A 12,737-nucleotide genomic window follows, 5' to 3' on the forward strand; every position below is an offset into this window, starting at 1 on the left:
TTTATGTCAGATTGCGTTCCGCACTTTAATCTAAAAGTACGGCTCAATATTTTAATTCACAGTGGCCCACAATAACGGCAACAGAAATATATACAGGCTCGTAGCATGTTCTTTGTAGAAGAATTAAATCGCTAAAATGTAGAGACTCCTGCCGCGTAACACTTTTAAAAAGTTTTAAAAGAACTCAGCGTTGTATAGCCGGCTACAGCATTCATTGTGCATCGCCCGGGCGCACTCCGTTTCAATTCGTCTCATGAGAACATTCCACTCTGGTAAAGTCAGTTTGGTATTTGAATAGCACAGAGGAACCGCCTCTACTTTATTGGCTAGGAACTGCAGCTGTAGGCGGGACGTGCGAGTCAGTCTTCGACAAACTCGGGCTCTTATTGGTAGGACCTGTTGTGGGCAGAAACCTCTTCGAAATATATCTACTCTTGCTAAGCTGAACAAGCCGTTGAAAGCTTGCTCACATACATAAGGGAGAGGGGAGCTGTGTTCAATGTTTCTCCATAGAACTGACTCAAGCCTTCGCTCCAAACGAAATATCGTAATTTCCTCCAAAAAAGAGTACATTTTCCTGAACAGTGAAGAGGGAAGTCAAATTTACTTCGCTGATGATCAACACAATGGAGTGTGCAGTGGACGCACAAAGTCTGATCTCAATTTCTTTACGGAAAATCCACAACTCCAGGACGCAGAGAGGAGGAATCAAGCTGCACAAAAACCTCCTGGTCTCCTACGTCCTGAGGAACGCTAGGCAGCTCTACATGAGTGAAAAGTACGCGGAGGTTTACAGGATGCAGCAGTACGAGGAAGTAATGACTGTTTGTAACGAAATTCAGGAGCTGAACCCCCTCGACTTGGGCGAGGACTGTATGGAACAGAGCGAGGACTGCTGCGGCAACGGCGGTGGAAGCGAGCCGGCGAGCTTGTGTGGTGCGCTACTGCCAGTCAGCCACACAGTACAGTCCGCGCATATCCAGACGGCCACTGCCTGCTCTGCGCCTTTATCGCTCCACGCCGAAGAGGTCTGCAAGGAGCCAGATACCTCGTTCTACCGCAGCTGTTGTGTCGAACCATACCCAGTCTCGAACTGCGACTTTTCCCAGGTTAGCGGAATGCACTGCAACAAAACGACGGTGCTGGATCTGGATACGCATGTAGTGACTACAGTTGAGAACGGGTACCTCCACCAGGACTGCTGCGCGCCGCTCCAGCAGTGTTGTCAGGGCGCACAAACCCCAGCAAAGAAGCGCAAGGTTGACTTTGGGTATTACGTGACCGAGCCCGAGGAGGTGCCGGATTTTACGCCATGTAAACGAGCAAGGTTCGACGACTTTTCCTGTATAAACTCCGATCAGTTGGACTCTTCGAACATTTCCAATCTGATCTCCATTTTTGGATCGGGGTTTACGGGGCTAGTGAGCAGACAGGCGGACTTTGAACAAACCCTAAACGGACAATTCTGTAGCACACAAGCCTTAGCGAGCCTTGGAGCGTGGACTCGAGCAATTGTGGCTTTTTGACTCCGTGGTAAATTAGAGAGAATTAGTTAAATAAATTGTACAGAGTTTAAAACAAAATGACTTTATTTTTGCAAGAACAGCACATAGGCTATTTAATTATCAAGCAGTTTTATTTCATTTTCGTTTAGATCGGGAGGGGAGATGGTTACACATGTGATGTGCAGGCTTTTCTTTAGACTGACCTAAACATTTGAAACATTTTGAATGGTTGTTGTAAATCCCTTAACGAAGTTCATTTCGTTGCCTTAACCAATGCATACTGCTAGCTACTATTGCTACAAACATTTAAAGTGATAGAATGTTTCGCTCTTTATTTTTAAATCCAGTCAACAGAACTGTTTAAAAGGCTACAAAGTACACTACATAATTCCGTATATATTTAAAATCTTAACTGGAAAACTATGCCATTCAGCTTGGTAAAATCCCACTAAGACATTTCTGTTGTACGTTTTGGTTTTGATATACGAAGCGACGAATGTATAAGATAACACATGTTAAATAATGACGCTTTTAAATACTTGATCGTCGTTATATTTTTGTTTTATGTGTGATGTGTGAGAGCATCTACAGTACATTCTCCTGGCAGAAAACATTGAAAGGAGTCTTGGCACGTCCGCAACCAGGCTATGGCATTAGCAAACTGGTGAAGGAGGAAAAAGATGCAAACTTTTCTTACCCTCAGCTGCGGTTTAATGTATAGGAACATGTTTTTATTCTTTGATAACTGTTTCACTTGTGTACTTGACCGGGTTGCTGTGTGTGGTGTCAGTTCTGTGGGACTTGTAGTCCATTTGTGTCAATCTTCCCATCACACTTTGGATTGGAGCAATGAATTGTCACTACAGCTCCCAGAATGCACAGACAGTACATCATTTAATCCAACCATGTATTTTAATGACAATTTGGTCTGCTGAGCGTTTCCCATGTGTGTTTCTCCCCTTGACTTTTCTACAAGTTACTGATCAAGCCTTCCTTCACAGTAACTCACGGTGCCAGCATTGCTTGGATTTGCGAGTTAGAAGTTTTTCTATTTAGACCTTTTGTTCTAAAAAGGCAAGTTTGTGACTTTAGCCATGCATCCTCACAATATAAGCACTATGTGTAATGAAATAAAAACGTTTTCAGACGTTCTCTGCATATTTTGTTGATATTCTTGTATTTTTGTGCATATGAAATTGTATATCACCGGGTAAAACTGTTTTAAAAATATTTGTTTAAATTTATAATCTTAATTAAAAAAAGAAAATCAATCTGTTTTTGATCCATTATTTTCTTTTCAGCAATGTTTGGAGAGGAAACCATAATACCAGCTTCTTAATATGTTTTGGCCAGGTTCAAATATATCATATGGCCATTTGATATTTGTATTCTTTAAAAGAACCCAACCTACACCAGGGGAGCAAGTGACATTTTACGCCCACATTCAGTAAAATGACTTGCATAGTTGCTTTTATAGATTGGAAAGTGTTGCTGCAGTAACAAATCCATTGGTGAACTGGACCCAGAAGGACTGCAAAGTGCACTTCTTGGAGGATACACGCCCCCTTCAATTTTCACATGTGCTACTCCACATGGGTGTGTGGTGGGGGGAGTGTTGGGTGCTGATGGGGCTGAGTGGGGGGTTGTGTGGCTGATGACTTCTTATGCCTCAGTATCAGCACAAAAACATAGTTGTAATTTTTATCCATCATTTAGAAAAGTTGGTATATTGATGGATACTTCCCTTTGATTTATTTCTTTGAGGTGGTGTGAGGGGAGGAGGGGCCCTAGTTAGCATTAAAACAGGACATGTACTAAGGGTAGGTAACACCTCTCAATGGTCCTCAATGATTGTGGCCACAATGCAAAAGTGAAAAGGTGAAACTTAAAGGTGAGCAGAGAATTTCAGTTTCAGGTTGTCTAACAATACAGTCAAACAAGGGTAGGCTTCACAAATTCACACTTTTGAGTGGTATTTCTTCTTAAAAGGAACTCAGCAACAGGTATTCTTTTCACATCAGTACCATTACCGGGGTCACAATCTGGGTGTCCATACATTAATTCCATACATTAAATTGAACAAAAATTGTATTCTTTGGCATGTATGTATCCGAAGCTACCGTATAAGACGTGCAGAAGTCAATATAAACAGTTTAAGCCATATGGATGAATATTTACAACCAGATAAGCTTGTGCCCAACTGCATGAACTATTCTGTCTGTGCGTAATTCCGCATGTGTCCTTCTAGCACACCGAGCGCATTTCTTCCCTGGCCACGCTCACGGTTTATCTCTGCTATATGCCACTTGGTGGTGTTCTTCAAAATCAATGAATGGAGAAGGTATTAAAACGCCCGTATAGCACGCAGCACCTCAAACTGACCTCGGCTCTGTTGCTCCCCGCAACTCCACCCCCTTCCCTCGACTTCTTTCGTTTTTATTCCAATCTGAACCTTCATGCAAGGTTCAGTGCAAGATTTAACTAGCTACAAGTCTGCAGCATAACCATCGCATTTATTCGTGTATATGGTATGGATCCGTTAGTATTTATATTTCAGAATGGTCATGGGATATAGACGTTGCTACTGTTTTCCTTTTAATACGTTCCATTTTTACGCATTGGCTAAAATTAATCAGAAATAGCCATCGAAATTGACTTTTAAATTTTATACGCAATCGAAACGTTTCACATTTTACTAGCTTTTGCGGCTTGTATGGTTTTCTCTTGAATGGGGCGTACACATAGCCAACCTAAACTGCAGTATTGTAGCCTACTAAATTTGTGTTTGTTTTTTAAAAAACCTCGGTTGACTGAGAACGTTGCTTGTTGCAGTTTTGATACTCCCGGTCTCTTACCTACTGAGATACCGTCACCTTAAATTTTAAAGGCACACTTAGTGCATTCTAAACATCCCGTAAATGTGCTAATGTCCCTTTTTCGTTCTCCGTGGCATAAGATTGAACACTCGGATTTGTGTTGAGAGAGTGCCCCCCAGTGGTTGTGATGAGAATCTACAGGGTCCCTCGAAATTCTAATGGTGAAAAAAGGACTTGCGGGTGATGCCTTCCACGCGGCATTAATCCATCCCAGTCGTTGTTCCCTGAGCGTTCCAAACCTGAAATTTACATTTATGTGCATCACCATGTTCCGCCCGCATGATCTGTTGGTGGTGTTGACTGAATATACACTTTCGTGCACCGGAATACACACGTATTCACATTGTATTTAACGCAACGAGTATATTATTACATTCATTGATATGCATGTGTTAAGACACAATACACATATAGCTATTTTAAATGTAAGTGAAATTATTACCATTTTAAATACATTGGCTACTTATATTCCTATATAAGCTGATATGCTTGTATGTAATCTGCTTTTCCTCGATTTAAGCGAACCACAATCAAATGAGAATTGAAAAGTACATTAGTAGCCCCATTTCAAGTTATAAGGATTAGTATTTCAACCAAAAAATGTCCATGCTATACAGCATAAACTATTGTCTGAGTGTTAAGCTGCATGTACTGTATCATCCTAGCATGTTGATGCTTTTTCCTCCCAGCCCACACTCTCAGTTTATCTCTGCTATATGCTCCCTGTTGGCGTTCTTCAATATCAATGAATGAAAGAGACATTAAAAACGTCATATTTTAGCGCATGGATGACACTGTGGTAGAGGCATTTCTCAAACATCACAGTACACAATTCAGAAGTCATGACCAAACATCCAAAATGGGCTCTTTACGTTTATTCTGTTCTGGCTCAACATTAGCAGATTCTGCCCTACACTTCTATGCATGTCTGGCAATTGTTTTAAACAAAGGTTTTCTTTTCTGAACATAACTTTTACTTGTAGGCTTGTCTCCTCACACCAACATTCTCAGTAATTTCATGGGAGCCTGTCAGATGAGCTGCTTCTTTCCATCCACCAGCAGAGCTGTGCATCAATTGTGCTGTAGGAGTACGCTTCCTGCACAGTTAGCACAGGCAGGAGCCCAACCAATCAGGAGGAACTTCTGTGCAATTAGACAGCGACAGTTCCACCAACCGACTCCCTCCTTGGGCAATGCTATGGCCAATTATGTGCTGTGCTGCAGGGCTGCCAGCCATAGAGGCAAGCTTCTAGTGCCATGGCAGGACACGCATCCCGGCAGCCAATTTAAATTTCGTTTTTGTTTTTGATGAATGCGAGCGCAGTGTGCCTAAGTGAAAAAGCAGGCTCAGGGGGTTGCGAGTTATTTACAGTCTGCATCTACGCATGGCATGGGGTATGACTGTGTATGTTAGACTGCTGCATTAAAACAAACCAGAGTAACAGACAATCGATGGATGACTAGGTCACTGCACCACTACACTTGCACTCATCCTTCAGAGAATTTAACACATTTTACACATTTTATTCTGAAAAGGGTCCTCTCCTTCAAAGAAGAGAAGTAGTGCACATGAACAAAGAGAAATACATTGAGACTGGTGTATACATTTGATTCAAAATGGCAAAAGCATTAATGAACAAACAACACAAATGATGGATCTGGAAACTCATGTGAAAAAGATGTATTTATTGCCATCAATCTCCTTCCATTTCATCATTAGTGGAGGATCAAGCACACTTTGTAATCAATCCTGTTTAAGCACTAAAAGCCAGAACAAGGCCAATGTCACTCCTCTCTCAAGATTTCAGACCACAGACCAAATACCGTGCTCTTGTATCCTAGAAATTTAGCTAAACATATAACATTCTGTTAAAATGAGACAGATTCAGCTAGCAAAAAAAAGGTTTTAAGTTCCACATTCTTACTGAAAAACATTCCAACAAGAATCATTGAAAGAGATTTAGATGCTACCTTATTCCCAGGAGCTGAACATTTTTTTATTAAAACAAAGTCACATTTACCTATTGGTTGACTCAGTTTTCTGAGTGCACATACAATGTATAAAACAACTCTTAACATGCATGTGCTTCAGGAAAAGAGCAAAGACTACATGAATGCCCTTACTTGAACCCACTCAGTCAGTTTGAGATGTGATGGCCTAACAGGGCCTTATATTTTTATGTTTCCACTCATTAATGTTTGTTCATGTTAATACACAATTAAATATAATCATATTTAGTGCTGTGGTACTAATGACTGTCAGCTTTCTGAAATGTATGTATAATCAAGAGCTCAGATGGAATCAGACTCATCTCTTACATTTAAGGACTAGGCTTGCACAGCCCTGCACTTCCTTACCTTTCTTATCATATGTCCAAAATATAAACTTAGATTAGTGTTTTTAAGTACAATTCCATTGTGGACTACGATTTACTTCTCAGCAACACACCAAACATGCATGTTATTGGTTATTGGTCAAGTGCCCCTCATTCCTCTGATTGGTTAAAGGACATCCAACAATTGTTCAGGATTTTATGCAGAGAATCTTGGCAAGAAAAATTCTATATTATAACATGTCTATCTAAATTATGACCCTTTTAAGTGACATACATTTCATAAATTTCCACTAATAATCAAATAACACAATATTTCAATTTACTGCATGTATTTATGTATTTCAGTTTGATGTATTGTACAATACGTAGGTTGCAAGCGATAAAATAATTTGCATGTATTGATTGGTTTCTATAAGGATCACAGATAGCTTTTTTCTCTTCATACCTGGGTAATGTGCATAATTGGCAAGTGCAGGTGTTTATTTACAAGAAGGGAGAAAATACCAACTAAAAACTCAAACACAAACATAAAATGACAGATGGTGTGCATCAGCACTAATTGAGATTAAACATGAAAAGCGAAACTAGCTCAGCAGGAAAAGGAGAGCGTGGCTACAGCAGCATATTCTCTTTCCCAAGGTCTGCTGCAACAGACTGGCGTAAATGACCAGGCACACAGTAGTTAACCTCATCGCAACCTTGCAATTACAAACAGTTTACAGATAAAACAAAACCTTTATAGCAGACACAGCCCTTTCCTTTCACCAACAGTACTCCAGATCACAACAGACATTCTTACATGAAAACATTTCACATAAACAACTCCCATAATTACAGCCATACAGTGTAACAGAGTTATTATTAAGAGTGATTGTAATATTCAGCCCTAACAGAACACAATGGCCTGAGGCACTTTCAATTCAGACACGCCCCACGTCTTTTCACTACTGATTGACAGCAAGCCTATTGACAGCAAGAATTACTTTCATTTTCAATACAACCTTAATGCATTTTCACAAAAGAAGTAATGATATTAGCAGTCTTGCAGATATTCTGAAAAAGAAACTTGATATTAAAGAGATATTATGTTGAAATTAATGTGGTAATAGGGTATGTATGTTACAGAGTAAAATATGGGGGCCAAATTGTGCACAGATGTGAACTTACACACCCATACACACAGCAGTGGCAGGGGCGTAATTTATGGGGATAGGGGGTTACAACATTCCCAATATTACAAAACAGGCCAAATAACCCCCAATAATATAGCATGAGTAAAAGAATATAATAATTATTGGAATTTCATGTTGTGATTGTGATGTTGACCAGAATTATATTCTGGTGAATTTTTATTTTTTCACCCCACCCCCCCAATATTCAATTCAGTTACGCTATATTATAAGTTACGCCTTTGATTTCAGGAGTGCCAATAATTGCAAAACCTAAGAATAAATGTATTATTTTAAAAATGGTATTGTGGTTGATTCCAGTGAATCATTAATAGAGTATAAAATGTTTTGAATCACTCAGTCGCCCTCACAAAGAAGTATAAATCATAGACAAAGACACAAAACCTGTAGTAAACTGTCCGCAGTAATTTATGTGGTAGGCGATAGTGTGGCTTTAGGGACAACTACACACAATCCACCAAGGGTCGGGCAAGCATGTGAGGCAGCAGTGTGTACGTGTGTGAGTTTGTGTGTGTGTGTGTATGTCTGTGTTCGCGCGTGAGTGTGTGTGCGTGCACCGGGGTGGGCAGCCCTGCATTAAACTTAGACTGCGAGGTTGGAAGAGAGGGCTGGGTCTTGTTCTCTCACACATTACAGGTTGCTCTGTGCTTTAAAAGGCACTCAGTGAATTTGTTATGAGGCCTTGATCTGTGGAGCTGCAGAGCTACTAATGGATTCCTGCCCCGTTGGAGGAGAAATTGGCAAGACACCCAAATGAAATGGCACAGAGCTAGGTTACTGCACTGCAGGAAAAATAAACGTATACAGTAGTTGGTGGGAAATATGTGCTTGGTAGGCCTTGAACCTCTATATCCGCCTTGTACATTCAGATGATTTCAGACCAAGCCAGTATAACACTGTTGCTCCACAGCCAGTTGAACTGTTCTATGAATAGGTCTGAGTAGAGTCTGACCTAAGACCATGAGGCCCTTTCACTATTGAGGATTGGCTCCCAAATTGACCAAATGAAAATGGAAATCAGTACCTACAGTGGTCTCCAGCAGGGTTTTCATACATGGTCCTGAGACACACTGTACATGCTAGTTTTCATTTTAACTATAATTGCAACTTCTGAATTTGAATGACTTATTAATAGTTCTTAATTTGACATTTCATTTTAAGGAGCTGCCTTCCTAAGGTTGCATTGGTTGAAACTGCTAACCTGGTCAATGAAAGGAAACCATTTGTGGAAAATGAAGAATGACAGGGCAAATGTCAAAGAACAAAATCAGCATGATCTGCATAAAGAGGAAACATTATTGAAGAACTTCCAGGCAAACTTCACTGATGAACTGGAATAAAGGGAGGTTGAAAAATATCAGTGGGGCTGATATCAAGTACTTTTACTACAGATGATTGGAATAGACCACAAGAAAGCATACAGAAATGCAGGGAGTATTGCACTCATGCAACACTCATGAAACATAAATACAGTTCAAGCTGTAGCCATAGATACTGGTTTATACTAAAATATTAATAGTATCTTGAGGCATCACTGAACACGTTATAAACACACATACACATGCACTGCACACACACACACACACACACACACACACACACACACACAAACAGACACACACACACACGCACAGACTCACACACACAGAAGTTATGGTGCATTAAGAAAGCTGCCAATGAATTATTTAAATCACACAGTAAAATCATTGGATACTGTCATTGCGATTGTTGCAATTTTACAGCATATCACAGCAATGTCTAAAATAGGGTGTTATTGGAAGAGGGCAGAGGCTAATTGCATGGGACGAGGGCCAGACAGAGAGAGGGACTGAGACGGTACAGTATATTCAGACTGGCAGGGTCTGAGTGAGCGGCGAGACAAAAGGCAGAGGGAGCTGCAGGAAGTCCTAATTGAGTCTGGTCTCCTCTACTTGTTCCTGTGTCATCGTCCCCCCACTCCCCACCCTGCACATATAAATAAATACATGTGCGCACACACACACATATGTACTCACATGCACACACACACACACATACAAATATTATGGGAATAAAAAGGCTGGAGTGCAGCTGCAGCATCCTGCTTTGGCTGTTGAGTACAAACCGGACGTTAAAGCTCCGTGTCCCAAAACTGCCTCCCCCTCCCCACCTCCAGACTAAAATATCTCTACCCACGTGTGGCCATGTGCACTTCCCTAACACAATGAGAAGGGCTCTACACAATCCAAGACCCTGGCTCCATGGGACTGTGGGGTAAGAAATGTATGCATGATAAATGAAACTGTGTTCACTCACTTGTTCTTGAATTTGGTCCACTCAAGAAACATATAGTACAGTTTAATATCTCCATTTGCCTGGGTTCTGTATTAAGGTGATCTGAAGAGCTCAGGAAGTTTGACCTTTACTCCACTAGATGACGCTGTTGCAAACTTCCAGCACCACATTTGAACAGATAAACTGTATCAAACTCAGTTCATTAGATCAGTCCTCAATCAAGGAGTGCAGGTAGGGAAAGATAGGCAAACAGGGGGTTTACCAATGAGCTGAGAAATTCTCCAACGGAAAGGAAGGAACTGGAAGTCGTTAAGCTTCCAGACGCCGTGACTGCTGGTCAGCTCCATCCTGTCAGTCTTGTGCAATTTCCGCATCACTTTTAGGTATCTGTGAGTTCAACCCAGTACACCAAAGGGAAACAAAACCACTGACTTCTATCAGACAGTTCTTCAAATCCAGGGGGACAAACCAGTGCTCTTACAATAAAAAGCAAATAATGTGTTTACTAGAAAACAAAATAAACAAAAGGGAACTTTGAATCCACTTCATGTTTAGTCACTTCATTTCAGGTTGGGGAATGATTATGTGTAGCTAAAGCTATTTGCCTACCTGTCAAGTATCAAGAAGATTGTTTAGAGCTAGTCCCCCACCAGAGCTTCGGAGATGGCACAATAAGGTCTCCTAACCTGGAGTCACAGACAGAACCCAGTAACTCCAACACTGACTGACACCGACCTGTGCAGGCTTACAGCTCTAGTTTACAGCACTGATTCTGACCTGTGCAGGCTTACAGCTCTAGTTTACAGCACTGATTCTGACCCGTGCAGGCTTACAGCTCTAGTGTACAGCACTGAAAAAAAGTCCAAAAAGCAAATATTCTTTAAAAAATAGTGAAATGGAACATTTCTAAATATCAAAAAGTTGCTATAAAGAGCAGTAAACAATTAAAAACTAAATTTAATCAATATTTATTGTGACCAACCTTCACCTTAAAAACTGCATCAATTCTCTTAGGTGCACTGTCCTGCAGTTTAATAAGAAAATTGTCTGGAAGGTTGTTTCAAACATATTTGAGAACTTGCCACAGTTCTTCCGCAGAGTTTGTCTGTATCGCTTGCTTCCGGCTCTTCGGGCAATCTCAGACAGCCTCAATCAAGTTTTTAAAAAGAACATCTAAGGCCAATTCTATATTTAAAATAACTGTACAAGTAAATTCACAAATGGCTTCAAACTACACTGTATGGCTTTATAATGGTATGCAATAAGCATCAGCAAGAGTTTACTCTTCATTACAACAGGACTGACATTACATATAAAGCATTACAGATTTGTTACTTTCAATTCAGTTCAGAGCAGTACAATCCAGCTCATACCACCTTGTTACCAACTACAGTTAAGTTTGCACTAATGTGAAATTGAAGCTGTGAGAGCTAGGGCATGCTAACGGGCAGCGGTCCGGCATTCTCAACTGAAACTATGGCTTTATGAACGTGTTTATATCACAGACTGTAGAATATGCACCGCCTAGCACAATAATTGCTGTAACAACAGCTCCCCCTTGTGGACCCTTGACAAATTTTCAAAGACAATAATTACAGCTTAGATTTTTAAGAGAGATATAATATCTATAAATAAGAATTCTATCTAAATATTGAATTATCTAATTATATCTAAAAAAAGACATGAAAACAATTGTCAGACAAAATAAAAGTTTTAAAGCTTTGTGATGGGCAGATAAACTTAAGTCATGAAAGTGCTGTCTTGCAACTCTCTTGCAAATCATCAAAACACTGTTCTCCTGAACACAGTTCTCCTGAGTGAAAAACACCTCACTTCACGAGAATGAAGGACACTAAATGTGTAGCTGCAACCATGGAAACTACCACGGCTATCATCAGACTACCCTCCACCCTGCTGCAGCACTGCAGACAAGCACTGCTCCACACCGCTGTGCCGATGGCCAAAAGGCCTGAATCATATGCACCCAAACATATCATCACCTTTCTACTAGCTAGCAAGAGCATGTGTGCCCAAATAGAGAAGGCAAAAATCATACTTTTCACCAAGCCTCACATTCACACTATTCGCCATCTGTTTTTGCTAGGTTAACAAGCGTGCCATTTAGCTACATCTGTACGTGCTAGCAGGTTAATTCCCTTTCTCTTAATTGTGTCCCATGTGGGTCATTTTTCCCTTCAAATCACATTTTGGCATTTAAATGGTGAATCGGAGTTCAGTTCAGTTAAATGAACCAAATCATTACACAAACACTTGTAACTAAAAGATGCAAATCGTTCCGTAACAACACACTGAAGCTTTGCAGGCTTTGAAGGATATAAATAACACTCGAAGAATTACATATTTTTAGCAGCAGTTAAAACGGCAGTCTGGTCCAATTAACAGATTTTTTCCATCAACATTCTTTGATTACGTGTAGGAAGAATAAAGAATAAACCCATCCTCATCATTAAGGATGTGTACACACAAAGTCATGACACTAAAAAAGCAGAAGAGCAGAGAATCCAACCAGGAGACACAATTAAGACAAAAAGGATT

At 40.4% G+C, this 12,737-nt stretch overlaps 1 protein-coding gene across 1 annotated transcript; it reads left to right on the top strand.

Moving 5' to 3' along the window:
- Nucleotides 1-471: 471 nt before the first annotated feature.
- Nucleotides 472-2,663, top strand: LOC133141013 (immediate early response gene 5-like protein). Its single transcript, XM_061261361.1, has one exon. It carries the CDS (start codon nt 615-617, stop codon nt 1,524-1,526), a length of 912 nt encoding a protein of 303 aa, XP_061117345.1. The 5' UTR covers nt 472-614; the 3' UTR covers nt 1,527-2,663.
- Nucleotides 2,664-12,737: the final 10,074 nt, after the last annotated feature.

Source organism: Conger conger, chromosome 11 (genome assembly GCF_963514075.1).
Source record: "Conger conger chromosome 11, fConCon1.1, whole genome shotgun sequence".
Classification (NCBI taxonomy): domain Eukaryota; kingdom Metazoa; phylum Chordata; class Actinopteri; order Anguilliformes; family Congridae; genus Conger; species Conger conger.